Consider the following 26,188-nt stretch of genomic DNA (forward strand, 5'->3'; position numbering starts at 1 on the left):
CAGCAACTCAGTGAGCGTGACCCAGAGCTGGTATGCACAGTCAGGGTTCCATAAAATAATACATTTTAATTTATTATATCAATTTAAATGTAAATGTGCACTTAATCTTTGCAATTGGCGAGTAAAAATGACAAAAAAATCTCACGGATACCCCAATTTTTCCCAAGATGTGGGAGTGGCCAAGAAGTACTGTATTCAGTTTTTGTTTATTCAGCATATCGTGTGCGTGCGTGTGTGTCATTGATAGCTTTTAAAGGAGGACATATTCATTCATAGTTTGCTTTTCTTAAACATTAAAATCTTTATCTCCTCTTGGGAGCCTTGACATAGAGGAGAATATTTTATAGTGAAGCACCTGACCTGAAACTGATGATGAATTTGAAATATTCTTAACATGAAATATGGAATCAAAGGAAATGGAGACAGCATAGAGACAAGTGTGATTGCGTTCATGTCGCTGACCTTTTTACTTGTTCTCAATTATTCAAGGCTGAAATTAACTCTGTACGTGTGTGGATGTCTGTTTTTGTGTGTAAAAAAAAGTGTGAGAGTGTGTATGTTAGTGTGACCAAAGTTAATTAGCAAAAGCCCAAAGACAACATTGAAAAGCGGACTGCAACTGGTATTTCTCAGTCACCGCATGGGTGTGTGTCGTGTGTATGTGTGTGTTTGAGGAAGCGAGAGAGAGAGAGCGATAGGCCTATTGATTATTTTAATCCGTCTATTTGTGAGTCTGTGATCCTCTTGGATCGGCCTGCCTCAGAGGGATTGCTAATGGGGCTGAACGCTTCCCTCCTCAACCCTCACTCCCTGTCCAATTAACTTAACGCTGGAATCTGCGAGGGGCTGCTTTGGGATTCACGGAGAGGGATGAGGGGAGGGTGTAGGGGGTTGGGAGGGGGGGGGGGGGGTGACAACACCCACAAGCCCATGTTCAACAGCTCAAAAAGCTCTCATTTGCACCACATTCATAACTTCTTGCCAAGAATTGTAGTCACTCTCAACTTTGATTAAAGATCAAACCATTTTTTTTTTTTACTTTTCCTTCGTTTTATGAGCATGTCAAAACATCAGAATGGACAAGACTAATAAACAACAAGCTGTGATATATGACAGACAGACAGACAGACAGACAGACAGATAGATAGATAGATGATTTTCTAAATGTAATTAGTGAAAATGTTGGTGCTGGTCTTGTCACATAGATGTCAGAACTATTCATAAATTCAAAAACACAATCATATTTTGCAAATATACATTTTACATTGCATTATCCAATTGGACAGCCAGTGCAGCTAAATGATGACAAAACAGAGAACACGATGGGTTTGGATTTTTGGGCGGTCTCAATCGTGTCATTTAATTTTGGCTCTCATTTAATAAATAATAGGATTCCCTCATAACACATGTTATTTTAATTTTTTAGATGGAGAGTTATCCTCACTTCACTGTGGACCACAGGTGTCAAACTCCAGTCCTGGAGGGCTGGTATCCTGCATGTTTTCAAAAACCTCTCCCTCAAACACACCTAATTTAAATGATTAGGATCATTTTCAAGCCCTTGCAGAGCTTGCTAATGAGCTAATCATTTGAATCAAGTGTGATGGGGATAGAAAACTGGAAAACATCTAGGATACCGACTCTCAAGAGCAGGAATTTGACACCTATGCTGTAGATGATTGAAAGGCTGATTGAAGGTTGCCAACCTCTGGTATAGACCTGTTGGTAAAATTGGTAAATGTTTTTTTTTTCTCCAAACAAACAGAAACACAATCCCCCAATGAGTGACTCACTTTGTGAACATACAGTACATAAAAGGTAAACAAATGTTTAGTTAGTTTTTTTTTTTATTATTATCATCTTTCATGATTTTCAAGTGTTGAGAATGCAACATCCGACCTAGCTTACAATTACAGTGACAACAATGGCTTACACACACAGGTGACAGCGGCAGAAGACCCCATTGAATGCAGCATGTGGCACGCAAAACGAATGTTTGTGTCACACCAGCTCAATGGTGACTTTTATCAGAATTGATTCACATCCACAGTCACGCTATTTAGCATACCTCACAGGTGCCTAAAAGTCTTTGGCGCACATCAAACACTGCCATTCACGTGTTTTAATAATACTTTGCTTTAATACTTACAGTACATATAATTTGAGTACATGGACTTATTATATTTGTTCTGGCAGATTTTCAATATGACATGCTTGTCTTGTCCTGCTTCCACACAGACAGAAGCGCTATCCGCTTGCACATGAGAGACATCCATATACATTCAAAGATCCACAATCGCCGGTTAGTGTCTTGTTCCCTCAAATGTCCAACAACACGAATCCCTGTCGGATTGCTGTTTGTTTCACATGGATCAGCTTGTCTGCACAGCTTGGATTTGAGAACAGTCTCATGCATGAAAAATGAAAGGGAAACAGAGCGCGTAAGGCACAGAAACCCATGTGTGTGCTCCAAACTTGTCAGTCACCTGTGTTTGAAAAAATTCTTTTACTGAACTACATTCACAAGTAAATGGAATGAAATAGGTAGTCAAGTGTTCACTTTGCTTGATTTTGATGAAAACACAGATACTGCTGCTACTGTGACCGATACCACTCTTAGCTTAGCATAAAGCAATAAGTTCTGTTCAAAGCTACAGAAGGACAACTACAATAGACAGTTTTGAATTTTTCATTTTTTTTTCTTGTGCTGATTTTTGTATGAAACATTAATTCACAACCTGGGCCTCACCCACAAATTTGTGGTCATGTTACTCTTGGCAAAAGGTTGCAATCTTTGCTGGAATTATGTAGAAGGCACACAAATCATTCACAAACTTAGGATACATATTCACTACAACGACCTGATAAAAAGTGGATTTTTTTTGTAGATACAAAGCACGATGTCTAACAATTCCTTCATCATGGCAGCTGAAAAAATGTCCATGTCACTTATTTTGTTGTCAGCTATTCACTATAGTGTGGAAAAGGGTCAAACCCAAAACAATCAACGGTAATGGATTGTATCATATTTATATTTTGCCTTGATTTAAATGTGGGTGGGGGATATTCTCATCACCAAACAACCCACCCATATATTTAATACTGACTCATCTTTGACTTTAGCATGACAACAAACTCTTACCGGTGTAATGTGATGTGTGATGGCGTAGGACAAACTAAAACTTCAACATTGGATGGAAAATGTACTTTGACTTGAAATGTATGTAGACATAACACATACATAACTTTTGTTTTATCGGATTCAGGTGCATTATCAGTTACATTATGATTTTTTTTAATGTGCTGTCTAGAAGTGAAAATTAGGGATGCACCGAATTTTTGGCTATTGAGAGTTTTCGGCGTAAAATGGCCCCAAAAAATGTGTTTGTTTCTGGGTCTAAAGATAATTGAAACCGAAAAAATTTGAAAACAGATGTCGGGATGAATTTGTCTGAACACATAAAGGATTTCATCGCATCGAGAAAAGAGCGCTGCCGAGCTTCTATTTCTTTCCTTGGACTACTGAGGAGCCACCAAAAAAAACAAAACTACCAAGGAATACTAATAAGATCACCTCACATGCCAGTGGCGTGTTATGACGGCCGACTTTGAAATAAACGCACCAAAAATACATGGTTGTAATGCAAAAGCCGTATTCAAATTTTGTTTTGAAGTTGGCCTTTGCAACCAGAGTGAAAAAGCTTGTTAGCTGCATCTCCTTCCCTCACATTACATCGCTACCAACATAAACGAATCGGCATTCAAAAAATATATTCAATCACCGATTAAGGACACTGAGAAACCACAAATCAATTATCATGGCATTTTATGATGCGGCACAAGTATCTAGCGTCAATGCGTTCAAATATGGTCTGACATTTCAAAATCAGATGGAAAAAAAGTGTAACTGAAAGAATGATGTTAAAATGACAATAAAAGGTCTAGTCACTTATGTTTACAATAACAATCAAATAAGGCTTCCGTTCTAGTGGTTGGTATATCCTTGAATCAAAGTAAAGAATGTCTGTCTTTTATGTATAAATATTATAACATTTACCACAAACGTACTGGAGCATTAAAACACTGAACAAGAAATATATTCAGAGCCATAGTATACAGTTTTATTTAATTTTTGTCAATCATTTACAAACCTGTGCAGGACGCTGCTTGTGATGTTACAGTCCATTCCCGATGTCACGAGGCAATGTGTGAATTTTTTTTTTCTTTTTTTTTCAGTTTTTGGTTAAGCATTTCTTTTGATCGGTTTTCGGTTTCGTCTAAACATTTTCTTTTCGGTGCATCCCTTGTGAAAATTTATGCGCATGAAGAGATCAGAGGCTACTAACACACACTAATGTTGAGTGGTCTCATTTCAATTAATTGAAAGTGTGTGTGCATGTGTGTGTCTGGGCAAATGTGAAAGACACGGCTAATGGCATAGAATTACAACTAACCAAGTGTTTGTCTGAGGTAAATGTTAAGTGATGAAAATACAATTATATATTAATTTGCTAGAAATTCTCTTTAAAATGGGCGTGGCAGGATGAAACCGCAGCCTGTTCGATGCAGAAGAGGGTTAACAGAGGCTAGCGTATCAGTCAGGGTAGATGAGGAAGCCAGAGAAGGTGCTGTATTTGTTGGTGTTGCCGCCATGAACTTTGCCGCCGTCCAGCTGCACACACACTTCGTCGCCCACATCCAGGTGCAGGATGACACTGTTGGATGCGTAATCGTAATTCTGGTCGGCATCTTGGGCGATGGCACTGGCCCTCACCTGAAGAAATGGAGAGGGGTTGAAAAAAATAACAGATGAAAATGGTGCCGTTTGTGGTGTCACAGTAAAGATGAACAAGCGACCAAAACAACTTTACTACAAAACGTAAAACATTTATGCTTGAGTTTTTTTTATTCCATTTTCTACAGAATAAGTCCACTCCATCAATATCAAGGTAACCTAAATTTAAAATCCACATTGGAATTTTGCTGTGGCCACATCTCAGGTGTACTCCTGTCTGTCCCGTGAAAGAAAATAATGAATACATATATTTCAAGGGATGATTAACTTATTTAGCCATTATCAACACTAAAAAGTTGATATTAGTGTAAACATTTGTAAACAATATGATTTTCATGTTCTTCAAATACCACTAAAACATTTTTGCCACTGTCAACGAAAAAGGACATCAAATACGTTTTACTTCTGCTTGCGTAAGAACCAATCACGGCTCAGTTTGTGAATGTCACATGATCAAACCCATGTGGGCCAGGATTGGTCATTTCACATTTCACTGAACACCACTCTTCCTGCAAACAAGTCAAGAATTTAAAATGATACATTGTGAGGCTTCATCATGCTAGTTTACATGACCGAGGAAGTGTTGACAACTGATCACACCATGTGTTCACGCAACTGTTAACACAGCGGCTCCACAAACCAGAAAAAGCTTTAATTAGGGTTTGTGCGATGACACCTGAAGCCGCCGACACAGCTGCTAAATGTATTGTCATGTTTATTCCTTTCTCTCAGATTCCGACACATTTCCTCCAAGAATTTATTTGAACACATTTCAAAGAAGAAAAAAAAGTGTTACTGTGATGGCGGATGGGATAGCTGCATTCATTATGCTGATAGGCAGTTCTTATTTGGTCGTACTCAGCAAGCAAATCTGTTTATAATGAATTTCAACATCACTGGGTGATTAACCAGCCCTCCAATCACACGATTGTGGATAAAAATATAAGTACATTCTGTACATATTAATGACCACGATTTCGATACGCGGCTACTACTATTTCATTCCTGTCTTCTGCCTCATTGTGTAGACAACTGCTGCATTTTTGAGGGTTACGTAAATGAATAAACATTTACAGCTAAGCTACAACAAAGACTAGGTACACAGATGTGACAAACATAACCACATACTTAGCTAGAAGTTGCTAGCATAAAATTCACCTACTGTATAAAAGTAGAAATACCGATTCAATTGTACAGACTGAAATGTACAAAAATCAATCGAAAAAAATCAATTGTATGCAAAATTCTTATAACTTGGCACAGCATCAAATATCTTTTCACAATAAAGTCCTCGTTCACTAACTTATATAATGATCATACTAAGAAGAAATAAACTTTACGTTGTTGTTGATATAACTAGTTCCCATACCTTTGGTGGTTGAAAGCTAATTAAAAAAAAATATTTAGCTTAAAAAAACAACCATGTAGCAACCCTCAGTTTGTGTTGTTTTGCCTTCCTCTTCAGGCGGTTTGGCGTAATTGATGAAATTTCATTTAATTCCAAGCTGTATTATAATAGGCTGATTTAATTACATGACAAGTCCTGCTGAAGGGGCAGTGAAAACAGCTGAACAACACACTAGTTTCCGTGTTTCCAGCCGCTGTTCGCGATCTGTCGTTTTATGTTCTAACACACACTGAAGATAAAAATAGAACTCTTTCTGTTTTACCCTTGTGAGGATAAGCGGCTCTAGAAAACGGATGGATGTATTATCCGAGTATGAAAGCTTTTTTTGTTTTCCATATTTTATTTGGAAAACTGGCTGGATTCGCTTGGATTTGTTTCAGTCACTCGAGCGCCAAAATTTCACTCACATGTAAGTTAAATGAGTAAAAAAACAGATGTCTTTGGGAAGGGGGAAAGGCCCCAAAAAGAGACAGGTGACGAGCCACACTAATGGTCAGTTCATATTTTATGTGCACCTTATATTCTCCCCTCAGTGGCATACAGTGGGGGACGCACTCGGGACCAATTAAAGTTTATTTCACTTGCCTAAGCTGCTCAGTGTTCACAAAGGTAACTGAGCCCGTTAATTAATTTGGGGATTTGAATGGCAAACAAAAGAAGCTATAATGTTAAGAGTAGTTACTAAGTTTCCTTTTCGGCAAAACATGCACAACATGAGTTCTTACACAGAATAGTGGTCAGCTGTCCAGCAGTTTTGTCCTATTTTAATGGGAAAAATTGATCTTGCGTTTGAAAATGAAAATCCATATGCTCTTCATCATCCATCTGGTTAGAAGTGTGGGGTCCTGTTTCAGACCACTAAGTTGTGCTGATGGAATTTTATGGCCGTCCATTTAGTTGCACATCCGTGATCCGGCCAAATTATATCATCACAATTTCATGAACACAAGTATTTCCTTATGGTTGTTTTTTGACGTTTAGTCCTCAAATGCCAAGAGGAGTTTCCATCACACATTTTCCTATCGGAGGTCAAAAATGGCAGACGTTTTTCTGTAATACAGAGAAGCTTAGGCTCATCTTCAGCAGTCAAGTATTTCCTCTTTCCATGTGATTGCAAAGTAAAATAGAATCAGTCCTCCATTTAATGATTAGCATCCTCTTCCCATTTCATCATTTTAACTCATTACACAAACGATTTCTCTGTGGAGACAATTGCACCATCTGAAGCACGTGAGTAATTTCATTCTTCATCATAAGACAAAATCAAATCAATACATCCCCCTTCTTTTCATTCTACGCGCACCACCACACTAATTGTTGTCTGTTTGCACCCCCCCAATCATCCCTCACCCGTTCGCACCGCTGTCGCTTCCTCTTCATTCTGGGCCCATCTATCCATCTTTTTGTGTCCTTACACTTCAGTGGGATGCCGGTCACGCACACATTTTCTCTCCTCACCATGGCGGTGTTGGCGGGAGCAGCGACTAAGCATGTCCCTGTCCGGTCTAAATCGGATTGATTAACGGCATGCTGCTGTGGCAGGTCTCCTGGGGACCACAGCACACCTCCCCCTCTCCTCCACCTCGCACACACACAACCCACTCGTCTCTGCATCCAGATGCACCGGGGCAGGCTATACACACTTGCAGGCTTCGGTAATTGGTAGTCGGACAGCCATGGCAGCTCAGCGCCTAATAGGTCCAACCCCTCAATAACGCTACACAATCACAATAAATGTAGGATAGGCTGCAATGGTCAAATGGACCATGAAATACTAGAAGGAGCCCACCCTATCCCCCCCACAAAAACGATAACATTCCCCACAGTTGTATAGGTACTGCTCTCATCTTCTTTACAATGAAGTGTGCCGCAGAACATATGGGTTCGCTTTTGTCTGAAGGGAGGGGGACTGTTTTGCGAGGAAGGGACAGAACAATTCCCTGAAGAAGGCCTAATGGGTTTTTGGAGAACTATAGAAGGAAAGAGATTCTGACATCTTGTATATCCAACATCTGTCTACATGGTTGAACGCAACCATTCCCCTGATACTCTTCTCAGCTGAGTTACAGGCTGCCAGGAGGCCGTAACTTACAATGCCATTTCAATTTGACATTTTTCTTTTCTGAATTGGCAAGTTCAAAAATAAAGTGACGTGATACAATTGACCTTCTGTTCACATACATTTTTGTACATCATAAAATGCTCTAAGATAGAACTCAGGGGAAAAATGTTGACCAAATTGGGTCCTTTGACTTAAATAAGTTGACTAAAAAGACTCCCTGAAAAAACAAGGGATATCATATGTTTGGGATAATTTCCAATAAAAAAGACAAAAAAAATGTTCAATTATTGCAAAGTGGCAAAGTCTTACCTCAGAAGTGTTTCAGTTAAAACACACAAACACACACACACACACACACACACATGCAAAGACCGCCTTGACAAATAGGTCAGTCAAGCACAAAATGTCCCCAGTCTATTCATCAAGAAAAACAACAAAGAGAACTGGGAGTTATTGACATCATAGTAGCTAACAGAGCGCTCCCTCTCAAAATTACTCATGTAATATTTTTAAAGGATCACCTGTAAGGGATTCTAAGTACATTATTACATTTGTAATGTAATATTACATATAACATTGTACACAACAATGGTCATCGAGAGAGTGCTAAGCATACGCATGATGCATTTAGAGCTGAACATTTTGCTACAGCCCATTTATACATATTTTATTTCATTAAATTGCTCGGGCATATACGACAATTGTTTGGTGATTATTATGTGATTGCATTCAATGGGGTTCTCCCAAAATACAGCTTTTGGAAACGAAGATGTTTATCTATGAATCATAAGTTCAATTTTATTTTGCCTCCATTTTAATCTATCTTTTTAAATAAAATTATTGCATGCTGGCCTGCTCCGTTTCTAACAGCCAAGGCAAGCAGGGATATTAATGGTGTCTTATTCAAATGGCCTTTTAAAAAATGAACATCATCTAATTATATTAGCTAGCGTAAAAGGACGCATTGTTATTTATGGCTTTTTATGGTTGACTTTCTTAGGGACAACTTATGCGTTAGTCAGCTTCGACTCGGTCAGTGGAGATGCTGACATTTAATGTTTTTTTTCCCCCCTGCTTTTATGATTAATTCATGGCTGCTTTCAAACCAGGGGTAATGCTCACTATTATGCACATTTTCTATCAGAGACTTGGCAATATGGCTAAAAAATAAAATCAAAGTTTTCATCAGTCATTCTGAATGACCACGGTTTTTGATTGAATTAAATGAAAGTCATAGCCCCAACAAATATATACTGTATTTACGATGTTTATTATAAAATGCATCATCTAGTCATACAATGTTATTGTATACTTATTTTAAGTAAACTTAACACTCATAGCTTGAGCATAACCTGCTCGACGTATTGTTATAGAACTTTCATGAGGCTAGGTTTTAAATGCTGGGTATTTTTAAGAAAAGTCAGAAACTGTCTGGCATTGAATAAGTTAAATTATAATACTGATTATGGATTTTTTGGTAGCAGTTTCAATGGTTTTACTGTCTATCTAAATTAAGAACAGCTAAAAGGTCTTTCTAGTGTTATGCTTCTTTTGGTTCACAGTCATAATTTCGTTCAGATCTTTAAAAATGTTCATTCACGTGTGGAGGAAGCTGACCTCCGAAGACCGTTTCTTAAATTGCTGCAGTTTTGTTTCCATTTATTAAATGAATTGGACACTTTCTCCCCGCCTGCCCACTACTTGTTCAACATTTCTAGTGGGGAATTGTGAGCCTAAGCCTCAGCTGTCACTTACAATCACAGTGAAAGTGCTAGTTTCCTTAAAGTGGGCAGGAGGCTTTGAGACTTAGCCAGTGAAAGCATGTGAGGAAAGGCAAATCGGGATTATTGTCAACAACGGACTGGAGTGGTAGTGACAAGGAAGTGGATTCCTGTCGGCGGCTCCAAACTTGTTGCGGTTGATCTTTCACCGGGAAGAAGGGGGACCCGGAGGGACAATAGAAAAGATTACAGTCCTTCCAATTTTCATATAAAAGAAGGGTGAATGGCAAACTCACAATAGCATTTCCATCAATGGCCGATTTTGATGCCCCAGAAAAATAATTTGTCAGGAGGGGAATGCCCCTTTTGAGTTCATTTCAAAGACCATTACCTGAAAAGCCTCTTTGATGCCCATCAATCACAGCAAGATTCTATTCAGCTACGATTGACGACAAGCGTACCAAAACTTGGTATGAGAATATTATGCCTGGATAATTTGGTCAAAATATAAAATCTCTTTTTTTCTGTCATACTGGATGATTACAATTGTAATTGACATAAATGGAAGTATAAAAAAAAAACTGCAAATATTCATTTAGAGGTTTGATTTATTAAAAAAATATAATCACGTGCAAAATGTTCATGCAACAATAATATCACAATAAAAAAATAAAATAATAATCACAGTTTAGGGACCTGAGTTCAAATTAATCAGTTATTACTTTGGGAACTTATTGATGAATTGGATAATCAAAATATGTTTTTATTTCTGTCCCTCTATCTAAAAAAATGGAAAATTATTTCAAATTGCTAGTGCAGAAATTGCACAGACGTAAATTAATTTTTAATCGATTAGGAGTTGAGCTGTATCTGTAACAACAATCAGAAAATTGGCAGCATTTATGATTATTGAGAAATGTAGTTTGTAAATTGTTTACAAATAGTCAAAAAGAATCAAAGAATGCTCACTATTTTCCTAAATTCTGTGACTTTACAATAATGAATTTTAAGTTTAACAAGGTCTCAAAAAATTGAAGACATTTAAAAAATAATTAAAAATGAATTTGATAATCAAGAAGTTTTCAATTGATCCATTTCCCATTTCACCTTTAGTTCTGCCATTTACGCGCGCTATAGGAAATTGCTTTAACTTGTTTGGAAAAAGTTGGTTGTGTGTCCACTGGATTAACTGAAATCAAAACATTTTTATTTTAATCACGTGATTTGACACAACAAACTCTCTCAATAATTACTTGACTGTGTAATTTTAGGTTGGCAAGCACTCCATAGATAGATACAATTAAATACAGTTCAGGTCACCCCACACAATTTCAATATTTGAGCAGAGGTGCTCTGAAACTTCAGTTTTATTCCACTGTATTCCAGTATTTTGCTGATTTGGATTCATGCGTGAGCATCTTTTTGAAACATTTGTTCTGATTTATATTTAAATCAGTTCATAAGAGTAAAATGTAGCTTGTTTTCTTTTCCAAGGAAAGACTGGCACATATATCAGAATAATCTTTTAAAACCTGCATTTCCTTCATGAGGCTGAGCCGAAAGCCCACAAAGAATGATCTTTTCTTCACTTTTGTTTTGTTTCACAGTGCTTCTTAATCCCCCAGTCATAAAACTGACAAGGTTCAGTCACAGTGATGTACGGACCGTTCGCACTGGAGCAAGGCCATTGAGACGGCGGTCTCTTAAACTCACCACAGGGAATGCCGAGGCTGAACTGGATGAGAAGGGCAATTGAAAATGTTTTTCCCCCCCATTTGGTTCAAGGTGCCATGTTCTTCCTGCCTCTCTCTATGTGTACCAGTCAGAGGTTCCCTGTTTCCATTAGAAAGGTTGACAAGGAGACTTTCTTGCACCCTCTAATTGGCATATAAATGCTAATATTGTTCCCTGACACTCAAAGACCCTTGGTGTCAAGATGTTGATTAGAAAGTCTCTAATTGGCTGGAGTTGGACACCTTTGAGGGTAAAAGAAGTAATCGCATGAAATGGTAAAATAAGGCAGTACTTCTTCTAATATTATTATTTTAGGCTAAATATATACAAATTCATCAAAGCACCAGCATCGTAAAGTGCTTCTATGGAGACATTTTCACTTTTAATGAGCTTGAATTACGCAGAAATGAGGATTGCAGTCATATTTTTATGCTCAAATTCGAGCCTTCTCATTGGGCTTTTCTGAAAAGTCTTAACTTAATGACAGACATATTTTCACATTTTTTAAAGAGTCTAGAGCAGGAGGTCCAAACCTGCTCATTGAGAGCCACTATCTTGCATGCTTTTGATAATCCTGTCCTCCAAGACACCGGATCCAAATGATCAGGATCATTATCAGACTTCTGCTGATATATAGTACCATACATAAAATGTATTGAATGTAATGAAAGAGCATTTAATTGTTCTGCCTGTCACTCTATATCACTGGCATAGATGAACCAAAATACATTCTTGAAAATCCATTTCTAAGTGAATAATATTCTGGTGGCACAACTCATTCACAGTGGTTAGGGATCACTGTCTTAGGCAATGTAATTAGTAGCTTGCACCTTCCACAGATCATGTCTTCCTGGTGTCAGCACAAACCCAGTTCACACTTCTATCTATCTATCTGTCTATCTGTCTATCTGTTTGTGTGTCTATCTGTCTGTCTGTCTGTCTATCAGTCCGTCCGTCCGTCCATCCATCTTGTCTGTCTGAGGATTTTTCTCCGAAATCTTTAGGTGAGATTAAAATTAAGTGTGTTGGTCATCGTGTGTGATGCCATTGTACGTATATCAATTTTTCATTCATTTTGATTCAGTTTCTCAGATTGATTACTCTTGCGCTACTCATTATTTGAAAAATAACAGCTCACCGCTTGAGTGTAATTTTTGACTACTCAACCGGCCTCAGCAATCAATTGATCCCTATTTACAGTATATTTTCGTGTTTATTTAGATGGTGTGTTATCCCACACGAGGTAGATATCACTTTGTTGTTAAATTCTTAAAGACCAACAACTTGTACAACTGAGTGCTATCTTATTATTTTCCCGTTTACTCGCCATCTATTCATAGAAGCCATTACGCCCACTGATAAAGTACAGTGGAAATCATTAAAATGTTTGTTTCTTTTGCCATGCCAGTTACGGTTGACTTTTGAAGGCAATCCTTTACATACACGGACGGCCTCACCAGAAATAATGAGTCTTTAAAAAGAAAGGCACCTGCAGCAGACGCGGCACATATATTATCCTCACCCACACACCCAATCTTTTCCTTTTCCTCCAACTTTTACACCTTGCATTGTTAAGGATGAGTCTCCACGGAGCGCGTGTCAGAGCATTTTGTTGGCTTTAATAAGGCCGCTGCCTTATTAAAGGCACGGTTTATCCAGCAGTCTCCTTGTGCTGTACATGTTTTGATTCAACCTGTTGCCACAATCCCATAATGAGGTCACTCAATGTCAACAGAAGAGATGCATTTTCGGATAAAATATAGAAACGTTCCGACTGGGGACGTCGTCGGAAGACGGGCGCGCGTGGGCGCTAGCGGACAGCCAAATGACCAACCTTGCGAGCCCGTTTCGGACCAGCTATAAATATTCTTATTATCACTCCGTGCTCATCAGTGTAAAGGGCAAAGTACAACTGGGTGGTGAATTATATATCAATTGAAAAGGTCGTCTTCCTCAACACCTATCTGAAACTTGAATTATGGGAGACAAGGAGAGAGGAGAATTTCTTCCACTTGAGATCTGAAAAGTCAACTTGCACGTGGCAACGTTTCCTCATCAGCTTGTGATTGTTTCATGCGTAGCATCGACTCGTTCCTTCAGAGGACACTCGTGTGTTTGCGCTCTCCTTTGTCCAGTCTCATGTGGATATCCATCCATCTGTCTGATGGCTGCCTGTCTCTGTCGGCCTCCCCCGCTAGGCCGTGTCTTGCTCTCGTCCCCCCCACTGATAACCAGTGATCAGCACCACTAGGCGAATGCTGTTCATACATGCACAGGGTTACGGATCGAATGCGCACAAACCTTGCCTAATGACAATGATTATTTAGTTAATTAATTGATGAACCCACGAAAAAAAAACGTTTTATTTAAAAGCGTGCCATTGTTTTTGTAATATGTCAGAAAGGAGGCTAAAAAAAATCTTGAGCTTTGTTTTGCAGAGTAAAAAGCAAATGTTTCATTTTGATACATCACAAATATAATCATTCCACTTTCAAGGAGGGCGACATAATTACTGTGGAGTATTTTTGAGCATTTGGACAATTTGATGGAAATTTTGAAATAAAAACGTATCTGAATAATTCATCAGCTATAATCTGATAAATGATTAGTCATTGATTAATTAATTACTGCACCTGTGGTAGTTAATAGTGCTGTCAAGAGATAAAACACTTGAGATCTGTGATGAATTCTAATTAAATATAATTCCTCTCTTTTTAATCTCATCTAAACATTTCAGAGAAAAAACATCAACCAGAGATTTTTTTTTTAAGATACATTGTATTATTGTGGCAGAGGCTTCTATCATGTTATGGTATGGAAAATATGGAATATGGTATGGAAAATAGTTATGCTGGATGCATTTAAGTAAGCTAGTGTTGTTAAAAATTGATAGATCTAATTCTTTGACCCAACAGGTCAATTCGCAAGAAGATTTATTCCTGCCAATGAGATAGGCTTACTCATCTTCTTTTTTTTTTTATTTATTTTTATTGCATCACTCATGGCTCTAAGACCGTTGAAAAAGATTTGGTGAAGATGATGTAACCTAAGTCATTTGCTCGGTGAAGTATTTAAGGGTTTTTGCCACGTCGGGGGGTCGGCGTGAGAGCAGACTTTCATAAAGACAGCTGATGATGGCACCAAATTCCCTTTTCTGTAAAGGTTCATCATTTAATGAGTAAAACATGTTTTTTTGGTGGTGCTGTATTGACATTGGTGGAATTACAATGTAGGTAAACAACCAACTTGAACATTGCGGTGGTTGGTAATTGAAGCACGAAGGAATTTTATACAGTATTTAATTATAAACAGGAGAGGATTCTACCTATCAGTGACGATATGCAAGATTTGAGACAGGAATGACAAAACGCATTGTGGATATTGTTTTCTGTTACCTATAAAAATAAATACTTGTTTTGTGAAAAAGATCATTATCTGATTAAAATCAAACAAAACATTCTCTTTCAAGACATCAGTGAATTTTATTCTGAATGCCAAAGCTGTTTGGTAAGAGGAAAGTCAGTCTCACTATTCCCATTGTAAAATTACATTCTCAGAAATAAAAATATCCATTTGAAAACAAAATATTAACATCAATCAGAATAATAAAAAAAAACTCCTTTGTTTCTAGTGGATCAAGTTTTCAAGGTTTTGCCTTTTTGACCTCACATGTTCTCATAGACAGTAAAATTGGAGATAAAGATCAGCGGCGAATTGGGTTAAATAATTTAGTTGATGGAAAAGATAATTAATGGGGAAAGAGTCAATAGGCAGCGTGGGCTGTAAAAGGGTATGTGTAAGGAGGGGCACAGGTTGAGTGGAGAAGATCTCATCTAAAGGCTATGAAAGATTTAACAGCAGAAGACGACAGGAATGACAATTTGAAGTCTCCTAATTTTATGTGGAATCGAACCGCCCTCACTACATTCTGCTTTATGAACATCTTGTCACATCCATGAAAAAGGGATTTTTTTTTCTCACAGACTTTATTGCTCACATAAATCCTGTTCTATAAAATTGCATGTTTTCATCCGTAAAACCAAACTCAAGCTGCAATTGATTCCATCAGAGCTTCAGCAGACAAGCAAAGTGCAAGACTGCAAACAAATTTGTTGTTTCTCCACAAATGGCAAAAATATCAATTTCTACTTTCCAATTTGTGCTCTTTATCTTTTGTTGGACACTTACACTGTCTGTCATTGAGCAGCGTGTTCTTACCAAGTCCTCAAGCACTGCTGATAGTTATCGGGACCTTTCGCTGAATGTCCTCGCCAAGTTCACTAAACTGCTTTCACTGGTGTCAACTCTACAACGAGCTTCGCCTATTTATCAGACCTCCAGAATCCCCCTTCCTGCCGTTCACTGCTAAGCCAGCAATCTATAAAACGGTGGCTAATGCTAGCTGTTCTTCCGCTAATTGAAGAAGAGCAGATCGTTAGGGCTGCCCTTAAGGGTGCTACAGAAAGGGCCCAAAATTTGAAGCAAATACTCAAAATTTTTCAGCAAAAAGTTAGTGCGTAGGTGAATCGGCGAGAGTTTATGCTAATGCAACATCTGGTCAAAACAACAATATATATATTTTTTATATATATATCTAGCACACATGAGTGGGATTTCGACAAAGAAAAACAACATAAATGTTGCATTAGGAGGCTGTCTGGCCAAAAGCGTTTTGGTCACTTTTTTTTTTCTTCAAGTAACTATAGTATTGGTCAGTCCACACGTTTGGGTGTTTTTTGTTTTCTTTTGTTTGTTTTTCTTTGAAAAATGATTGACACAGGGGCGGCACAGACTTGGTAGCATGTCCGCCTTACAGTTCAGAAGTCACAGGTTCAATTCCAACTCTGGCCTTCCTGTGTGGAATTGCATGTTCACCCCGTGCCCGCGCGGGTTTTCTGCGGGTACTCTGGTTTACTCCCATGCATGGTAGGTGAATTGGACACTCCAAAGTGCTCCTTGGTGTGTTTGTGAATGTAGTGGACGTTTGTTCCCGTTTGCCCTGTGATTGGCCGGCAACCAGTTTAGGGTGTTCCCCGTCTACTGCCCAAAGGCAGCTGGGTTCGGCATCAGCGTCTCAACGACCCCAATGAGGGGATTTGAAAATCGCTCATTAAACTTCAGGCTGCAATGCTAATGCATAAACAAATTTGTCATTTTTGAGGTCTCCTGGAAAAATATTTTGGACATCAAATATATTGTATGTAATCTGATCAACACATCATTCCAAGCATCAAACAGATAGCTGGATCAACAATAGGGAACCTAGGGACATACATTGCATAAGATAAATTTGCAGTCGTACTGCCAACATGCAATCTGATATGCAATCTACAAAATTCTACCCCACGAGTATCCAAAGCAAATTTAATGAGCAGCTGTTTTGAATTGTAAAAAGGGCTCCATTTCACAATGTAAGCAAACAGTGAAAGCGTTGGAACGCTAATTTCTTTTGCCCCCTTTCCTTGTTCCAGTATGTAAATCAGAAAGGCTGAACAAGAACCCATCAGCCTGGCAGCTGCTGGCAGTTGACGCACAAAGTAAATGATGTACTAAGCCATCAAACAGTCATAGTTTCACTTGGCCTGTTACAATGCAAACCATACAGTATACGTCTATCTTTTTTGTCTCCTTCTACTGGTAATCCCTAGGATTTCACTTGTCTACTCGCCGGCACACGTCAAAATCAGAGCTCCTTGACAGAGTGAGGGTTCAACTTGTCACTGATTTCCAGATGGAAGCATTCAAGGCTTTTGCTAGACATTTGTAGACTACTTGTTTATTTATTAGCGTTGAAGTCGCAGTTCCTTAGAGGCCAGTTGCCAGCTGTTGCATGCCGGCTTTGTTCCACCAAGACGTGGAGAATTGTTATCCCCTTGATCGCTTGGCTGTCAATCACCGCCCCGCTCTCCTTGCTTACCATTGGTATAATCATTTGTACTTTTTGAATTCCAGCTAAAGGTTGATTTGTAAAAAGCCTTGCTTCCCACAAGTTTGTTTCAATGGCTTTTCTAAAACGCCAATTCAGAAGAAAAGTTCCTGTTGTCACACAAAATGACTCCAAAAAAGGAAAAAAAGAATAAAAACAACCCGAGTGAACTTTACATGATACAAACCCTCTGTGACTCTCTTTTGACTGCACTTAATTATTCTATCTATCTATCTATCTATCTATCTATCTATCTATCTATCTATCTATCTATCTATCTATCTATCTATCTATCTATCTATCTATCTATCTATCTATCTATCTATCTATCTATCTATCTATCTATCTATCTATCTATCTATCTATCTATCTATCTATCTATCTATCTCTATCTATCTATCTATCCATCTCAGTTTTTCTTCACTAATATATTCACTACACAAAGGACTATAGATTAGAACTTATAATTTATCACAGCGAAACTAGGTTTTTTTATTCATTGTTACAGTATGTGTTGAGGACTTCTGTCAAGTATGTTAATGAGCTGTTATTTTGATAATCCTTTTTCCCATAATTGCAGCAATGTGCTAAGTTCTTGTGACTTTGGGAATGTAAGTGACATCATAAGGTAATTAACGTGGGTGCTTTGATGTTAACCACGGGCATACTTGGGCAGACATTAATTGTGTTTTGGGTTTTCATGAACAAATTAATGCGTTTACTGACATTATGCTATATCAAAAACACGTGCAAACCTGTGTGCAAATGCTTGCTAGCTTCCAAACATGACTGTTCTTGTTTAAGAAATTACATAAACAGCCACAATGGGCTTCCTTTTTAGATTCTTTTTTTTTTCAAAGTGTAGTTTGCATCATATAAAGTACCACATTTTTTTAACTATAAGGCAAACTGGATTATAAAGTGAGGCCTCAATAAACAGGTATATTTTGGGGAAATTTCCATATACAAGGCATACCAGGTTAGAACAAACAAGGGAAAAAAACAAACCAATACAACAAATGAGTTAAACTTTATTTACTTCAATTTGACACCTATACATAAGGCACACCTGATTATAAGGCGCACTGTCAATTTTTGATAAAACTAAAGCATTTCGGATGCACCTTATAGTCTGAAAAATACGGTACTTTTGGTGAAATAGTACATAGCTTACCCAGAGTTACATTGTGAAAATTACCCGAATTACCACAACGCGTGAGAGTCACAGATAAGGTGTAGAGCCAGCAGGGGGAGTGTGAGACGAATATTTTGGCAGAATAGCAAAGCCCCAACTAAATAAATACATGAATAAACGATAGGTTGATTATCAAGAATTATCGTCAATAATATTGACGGTTAACGTAATTGTGATAAGTCGATTAATAATGGCAGCCCCAGTGGTCATATATACTCACCTGCCCGTTCTTCTTGAGGTCGGCCCACATACTCGTTCCATCCCCTCCTCTCATCAGGACGTGGTAGGTGAAGTAGTAGATGCCAGGCAGCGGACAGGTGAACTTGCCCGTACTGGGCTCGTAGTAGTTCCCCACATTGGTCACCACGTCATCAAACTTCAGCACCTCGCTCCCTTCGTGTTGCTTCCGCAGGCCGGCGTAGAACGCGATCTTGGGGGTGTACAGGGAAGGGCCGTAGCCACCGGGTCCAGGCCCCGGCGGCCCAGGTGGACCGGGCTTGCCGGGCTCTCCGGGGGGACCTTTAGGACCCGGGGGACCGGGAAGTCCGGGATTTCCTCTGAAACCCTGTTTGCCCCGACGGTTTGCCAAGTCCGGGGGCTGAGGGGAGGAGCCTGTCAGCTCTCCTTGAGGGGGGGTGAAAGTGTCGCACACCATCTTGCAGCTCCCCAGCATCTCGTAATGCGTGCCCCCTCCTCCCGACGCGCCCCCTTTGGTAGTGTGGACCAATAGGGGGATGGCCACCAGCAGGACCAAGACCATGGCCACGCCGACCCCAGCCCCTATCACGCGCTTCTTGCGGCTGAGACGGGAGGCGGCCAGCGTGAGGAAGTCCTCCTCCCCCTTGGCTGGAATGCTTGTGCCGGCCAGGCTGAACTCGGGGTGGAACCTCACCAAAGGAATATCGCAAGCGTATGTGCTTGTGTGTAGGATGGCTACTATCGGGGCGGATTTTTTTGCTTCTCACTACATGTACTGTCAATGGTTTGCGCTTTATAAGAAAAGGTATGAGCGCGCTCAACTTCGAGACTTCCTGAACGGTTGATGCGCTCTCGGGTGCTGAGGCGGAGAGCTGTCAGGTGGGGTCGACAGTATTCCCACTGGGGTTCATCTCACCCACCACATTTGGGGGATGGCGCTCACTTGGCTGTCCGCTGGAACCTGACAAATAGATGCCCGTTTATTCCACCCAAATTGTTTTCTTTTTTACTTTGACGGCCTCTCACCGTGGCAGCAGAGTGAGCTAGGAAGACATCCTCCAGTTTCCAAATTTAAAATGTGAATCTCTTACAGTTCACAAATACCGAGGCAGTGTATGGGCAAATGTTTGTTTTAAAGCCATTTGGGATCTGGCAGCACAGACTTTCTTTATGATGACTTCATTTATGATCTGCAGGTGAAAAACATTTTATACACACATGATCAATACCAAGCATTATGAGAAAATAATCACTTTTAACTCAAAGCATTTAGCCGGTCATATTTGAGGATACAATAGCTTATATTTATTCATTTTTAAATTGAATAAACATATTTCACCTTGAAATCATTTAATGTACTGACAATGTCACTATTTTATTTAAACTTGTTTTCATTTACTTTTTATTACCTACGTTTTTTATTTGTTCAACTTTATATTTGATTTCAACTTAATCTAAATGTTCTATGTTAATCTATAATTTATGTTCTGTATTATGTATTGCCAATTTTAATTCGGTGGCCTTTTTCACTTTTATCAATCACAAAAGTCAAACTCAGCTCGGAAAATTCAATTCAACTAAATTAAAATCGTCAGGACGAAGTGCCCTAATTTCCATAAAGTTTGTCTCATTTGAATCATGCCCTGCATTTAAAAAACGTTATAATGTAAAGATCAACTCACCGTGGGTGCTCGTCACTTTCTCCCCTCATGCTGTAGGAATAAAAACCTCCAAACTAGAGTTCTCCGACAGAAGTTGAGCTGCCACGCAAACTTATTTTTTTTTCTTTTTGTAAAAAAGCGGTGCAAATAAATGTCCCTTTAATGATACTATTCAAGTCGCACGCAGCGACCGTTGAAGTTGACGAGACTTCGAGCTTGCGTGCCGAGCAACAGTTTCTTCACTTGTTGTATTATGTGCGCGGCTCCTCTTTCCTCCTCAGAATCCGTCTACGACTCCCTCCCTTCTTTCTTCGTACCTCCCTTCTCCATCACTCACGCGCGCGCACGTGCCCGCGCATACCCCCACATGTGACCTTTTCTCGATTCCGGAAAGTTTAATTAGAGCTCGTCTTGAAATATAATTATGTAAACTATACTGACAAAAATGCAGACGCTCTGATATCTTTTGGGATGTTTGATAGGTTTATGTGTGATTTTTTTCTATGTTAAATTGCTGTCAGTTGAAAAGACAACAAAAGTCGTGATTTTACATTGATCGGTTTTAGGTTTTAGAGTTATTAAAAACAACAAACCACAAGAAGTTTTGATATTAATATTTAATCAGTCATTTTTTGTTTTGTTTTTAATTTATGATCGCCAGCTGAATAAGACAAATACACTAATTAATATCTAGTCTCTCGTTCATTCATCTCTTTTCTTAAGCACTTACACTAACTTAAGCTTGTCCTGGATGCCTTTGGGCAAAATGCTGGACTGCAAGCAAATACACATATGCACACATACACACACGCACACTCTCTTTCATGCACGCACCCACACACACACACACTCACACGCACAACATTTACACTCAAATTCTCACAAAAAAATATATCAAAAGTTTTCATATAAGTTAACATGCAAGTTTTTGGAGCGTAGGGTAAAGACTCAAGACACAAACTCAAACTCTGCACAAGAAAACCAGAGCCCAGATTGAAACTCTCAACCTCAGGCATGTGTCCACTGTCCCAGTGTGCCCATCACAACTAATAATTAAAATTGTTTGTATGTTGTTGTAATCTACATAATGAATTAATTCTTCAAATACTTAGCAAGTTCAGTTCCAAGGACATCATTATTGATTTTCTGTCCAAAAGCTTACCTTTGGGCCTCTTGACTAAAAAGTCCAATTTTTCTGACTCACTGAGTATCTGGGCTGAGAAAAATAATTCATCCATCCCATCAAGCTGCATCATTTCATCTTTTCTGTTGGATGCTAATGGTGGATGGCTCATGGTCCTGAAAGAGATTTTTCTCAAAATTATTTACACAAGTACATGATAAATGCATACACGGCATTAACCAATACGTGAAAATCGCAGATATGATTGTGGATCTTTAAAACACTGAAATAGTTGTAGATCTCGAGAATATGTGAAAACCACGACTATATTTGTGTGAATAATTTTGAGACAAATGTCTATCCAGTTATTGGGGGAAAATGGTCGAGATGTTGAAAATCTGAAAAAAGAAAAGACTAAATATATATACATGTGTATATATATATATATATATATATATATATATATATATATATATATATATATATATATATATATATATATATATATATATATAATATGCATTTTTTTTTGTGATGACCATAACAACTGCTTTATTTGGTCTTCTTTTGAAAATTCGGCACATGGAAACTGCTTCCCTTAACTCAGATTACACTGGTAAAGGTTATAAGTTAAAGTGGTGCCATCGAGGCTGCAAGACAGGTCTAAATACAAAAACATTGATGATGACTAATTAAAACGGTTGGGGTAAAAATGATGATTGTAAAAAACACAAGTATTTTTGGGGCACAAAACTGCAATTTAAAGAGCCTGTTTCATGCATTTTCCATTTCTTATTTTTTTAGCTTTTAGTCATGTTGCAATGCTATTTCTGCATTAAAACCATGTCCAAAATTCATTTTTAGCACCCTCAAAGAAAACAACAGCGTCTTTGCATAAGTATGTCACTCAATGGGTAACACCCAGGGTAACGCTAAACATACACCCACACTTTCCTGGCTGTCAGCGGTACACTGGGACAATTTTGTGAAAGGGACATGTCAGCTGCACAGGGAGAAGCAGGATTCAAGCAAACCGGGCGTCTTACTCCTGGGTTAGAAATATAGGCACCAATATAACTCATTTTTTGTGCAAAAGGTGTTATATAATCATATACATACCTAAAATTAGCTGTGAAAAATGTAAAATATCATATTACAGGCCATTTAATTTGGAAAAACCTTACAATGCAAATTGCTGATATTTATGGCAGTAAAATAGTGCAAGAAAACAAAAAAAATGTTTTAACATATGTTATATCTTTATTTAAGATAAGATTTAATAAAAGGACAACTCTTACTTCTTTGTTTTGAAATGCAAAACTTAAGGGGAAGTTTACCTTGTGGTATATCTTTAAGTTAAGGCTCGATAATCATATTCCACAAACACAGTATTAACCATAATACTGTGTTTAGACTTATGGGGTTACATAGACCATAATATTGTAAAATAAAATACAATAAATGGCTTTTGTTGACTTCCCCAACTTCAAGGATTACCAGAGGTTCTTCTCCTAAAATTTTGAGTTCTCCCAACATTTTTCAGAGTGTGAGCTGATATCCTCACAATCAATCTCATTATCACAAGCTTGCTTTTTCCAAGCCTATTAACCACTAATTGCCGTACCAGCGAATAAGTCTGAGCACAGTCGCCATAGAGCAATTTGAATTTTGCAAATGTTAAAATGGGCTTTCCTGCATTTTCAACAAAGAAATAAGCTTTGACCTATAATGTCCCCCAATGCAAACATATAAACTAAAACTACTCAGCAAATTATTTGAGAGCAAACACCTTGCTTTTTTGTGATGCTTACTAACATTGTTGCCGGAAATGCCAATAATTTCAAAATTGTTCCAACTTCAATTACTGTTTGTTTCTTGTTTGTTTTTACAGTTTATATCAGGGGTGTCCAAACCTTTTCCTCTGAGAGCCACATACACATAGAATGACATAAGGACCAGATTTTTTTTTTTTTTAAACATACAAAAAATGGTCAAAATAAATCACACAAGTAATCACACATTCTCTATATGAAGTAGCTAAAACTGCTTGCTGTGTCAAGGCTTTTGATTAAAGGTGATGTGACAAATTAAGAATTTTTTTCACACTTATAATACATACATATATATATATATATATATATATATATATATATATATATATATATATACATATATATATATATATATATATATATATATACATATATATATATATATATATATATATATATATATATATATATATATATATATATATATATATATATAATTTTTTTTTTTTTTTTTTTTTAAATAGCATTACAGGCCACTTCAAAATGGATTCTCAGTATATGCAGTGGGCCACAAAAATATATGGCGGGCCACAAATGACCCCGGGCCATAGTTTGGACACCTATGGTTTATAGGCTCTTGTGTAGCTTTCACTGGTCCCGTGAGGACCAGATGTCAAGCCTAAAAAGCATACAAAGTTTCATGAGCTCTCAAGTTGTTGTTTTTTTCCCCGAGTGCAAAGACCCTGCCATGTACTGTGAAATGAGGACATGGCTTATAAAGCCAACATGTGAAAAGAAGATGCGTATGTTTGTGTCGCTTTCAAACCTCGTTAGCGATGAAAGATAAATCGCTGTTGACACCCACCACCATTGCGCCAACACCTTCCGTCTTCCTTCGCTCTGACTTCCCTATACATGGGAGACATGAATAAAATAAGCGTACCTTGTCAAATAGCGCGTTGCTTTTATGACATTATCACAGTCAACTGATCTGTGAGACAAATTTGCGCCGCCACGCTGTCCATCCAGCATAGGCTCAGATCAATTAGAAATGCTTCTGTGGGTGCTTTTTGCACAAGAAACAGGAGCTCCAAGCATTTAGTCAAGCGGCGGCCCTCCAGGGTAAAACTCCACTTGTATGTGCTGTCAGTTCTGCTCCTCATTTATTCATCTCCCAACTTTTCCGAGCGGGAGTGTCTAGCAGATATTGAATATGGATCAATAGATCACCCCCCAGGATGCGTACTGTCAGCCGGCAGCGCCCCGAGGCATGTGCCAAGCCTCCACTCACATTTGCATTGGAAGTTGCAAAAGGAACATTGCTGCTCTAAAAAGTGGCAAACTGTGTGGTCTGTATATTTTACAAAATGTGCAAATGTGAAGTGGAGAAGTGAAAAGAGTTCGCATAAGTGAGTATGCGCACGACTTATCATCGCTTGTATGGCCGAATGTCTTCGTTATGTGCCTTCATGGCCCCCGTGTGTGTGCCTACATGCATACATATACGGAAGCGCACATCATTTACTTGTGACTCTGACACACTGGTGACACACGCGGTGCTTCCCTGAATTTAAATGATTACAGCCGAGCAGGGAAGACAATTTAAAGAGAATGAGGTTTTTAGAGCTCTATGAAATATTAACTAAGTCGATGAATATATAAGATGTGAGGTGATAATATCCGTCCCGGACTGTTTCCTCATGATGTACGATAGCATGTTGTGGTATATCAGCCACGAATAAAATTAATTACGGCAAATGTTTGCAGGAAGAAATACTCTCATCCACATATTTGTCTTTGACGACTGCAATTTGACAAAGCGATAGCTAGTAATTTATCGGTGAGGATGCTGAACTGATCCTTTACTTTTCTGTCTTTGGAATGTCAGACCTGTGACCCCACGAAAAAATAATTTGAAGTGTTTATTGTCATCAACCTGTGGAGAGAGAGTGAGTGTTGTTCATTTGATTTAAAACATGTAGAGAAAAAAAAATTGACTCCATTATGATTACATTCAGTCATGTAAAACATTTTTTATCATTGAATAAAATTTCACAAGCGTTCATCAAATTACAGCTATCCATTAACTGTATAATGAGATCTGATCCTCGAAAGAGAAGCGATATTCAGAAGGCCTAAAAAAAAAGTTATGGTAACAACCAGTGTTCCATAGGGTCTAATTTTCTGTGGATATTTTTCTAGTGCAGCCAGAAACAAACTACTAACCAAGTAAGTGGCAGTGGAAAGGGCTCAACCTGACCTGTAATATCACAGGTCAGAGAGTAAACATTGAGGAACAAGCATAAACCTTGCAAGGATGGAGCGTGTTCAGGCTGCAAAGGCTAATAGAAATGTTGGGGTCAGAGAATCTTTATTGGCATTCGAATTGAAAAAGTCACATGGGCAGCCCATATGTATGTGTTACTCGGGCAGTGGACAGTATTTAAACATGTCTCCGGGTGACGAGTTGTTCAAAATGGCTGTCCCCTGAGCTGGATGAAAACAGGTGGAGTTTGCTGCTGGATTCATATTCAACAAATGCAAAATGAGACAGAATCCTGTGTTATTAAAAGTTGAAAGTTATTCAAAAGAA

The 26,188-nt window shown here is 38.4% G+C and overlaps 1 protein-coding gene and 1 long non-coding RNA gene across 3 annotated transcripts in view; one reads left to right on the forward strand and one right to left on the reverse strand.

The window, feature by feature from the left end:
• LOC148418923 (uncharacterized) overlaps positions 1-26,188 on the forward strand; it is a 39,997-nt gene that overhangs the window by 10,371 nt on the left and 3,438 nt on the right. The window lies entirely within an intron of this gene.
• On the reverse strand, positions 2,119-20,978 carry c1ql4b (complement C1q like 4b). 2 transcript variants are annotated; one of them, XM_088424223.1, is made up of 4 exons: positions 20,722-20,978; positions 20,066-20,229; positions 19,062-19,993; positions 2,119-4,774 (listed from the first exon to the last, which is right to left on the reverse strand). In XM_088424223.1, the coding sequence occupies exons 3-4, from the start codon at positions 19,599-19,601 to the stop codon at positions 4,595-4,597; spliced, it is 720 nt and encodes a 239-aa protein (XP_088280349.1). In that variant the 5' UTR covers positions 19,602-19,993; positions 20,066-20,229; positions 20,722-20,978; the 3' UTR covers positions 2,119-4,594. The 2 variants fall into 2 exon arrangements, with proteins under 2 accessions (XP_088280349.1, XP_088280348.1); XM_088424222.1 differs by having other exon boundaries at positions 19,062-20,000.

The sequence above is a fragment of the Hippichthys cyanospilos genome, chromosome 9, assembly GCF_059441005.1.
Source record: "Hippichthys cyanospilos isolate Australia breed blue-spotted pipefish chromosome 9, RoL_Hcya_1.0, whole genome shotgun sequence".
NCBI lineage: Eukaryota > Metazoa > Chordata > Actinopteri > Syngnathiformes > Syngnathidae > Hippichthys > Hippichthys cyanospilos.

What these genes read in the sequence shown, in the direction of transcription:
- c1ql4b (XM_088424223.1), bottom strand. Translation starts at nt 19,601, where the DNA reads ATGGTCTTGGTCCTGCTGGTGGCCATCCCCCTATTGGTCCACACTACC. An exon ending in ACCTCAAGAAGAACGGGCAG is followed by an intron (nt 4,775 to 19,061) that starts GTGAGTATATAT and finishes CCATTTCTTCAG; the next exon opens with GTGAGGGCCAGTGCCATCGC.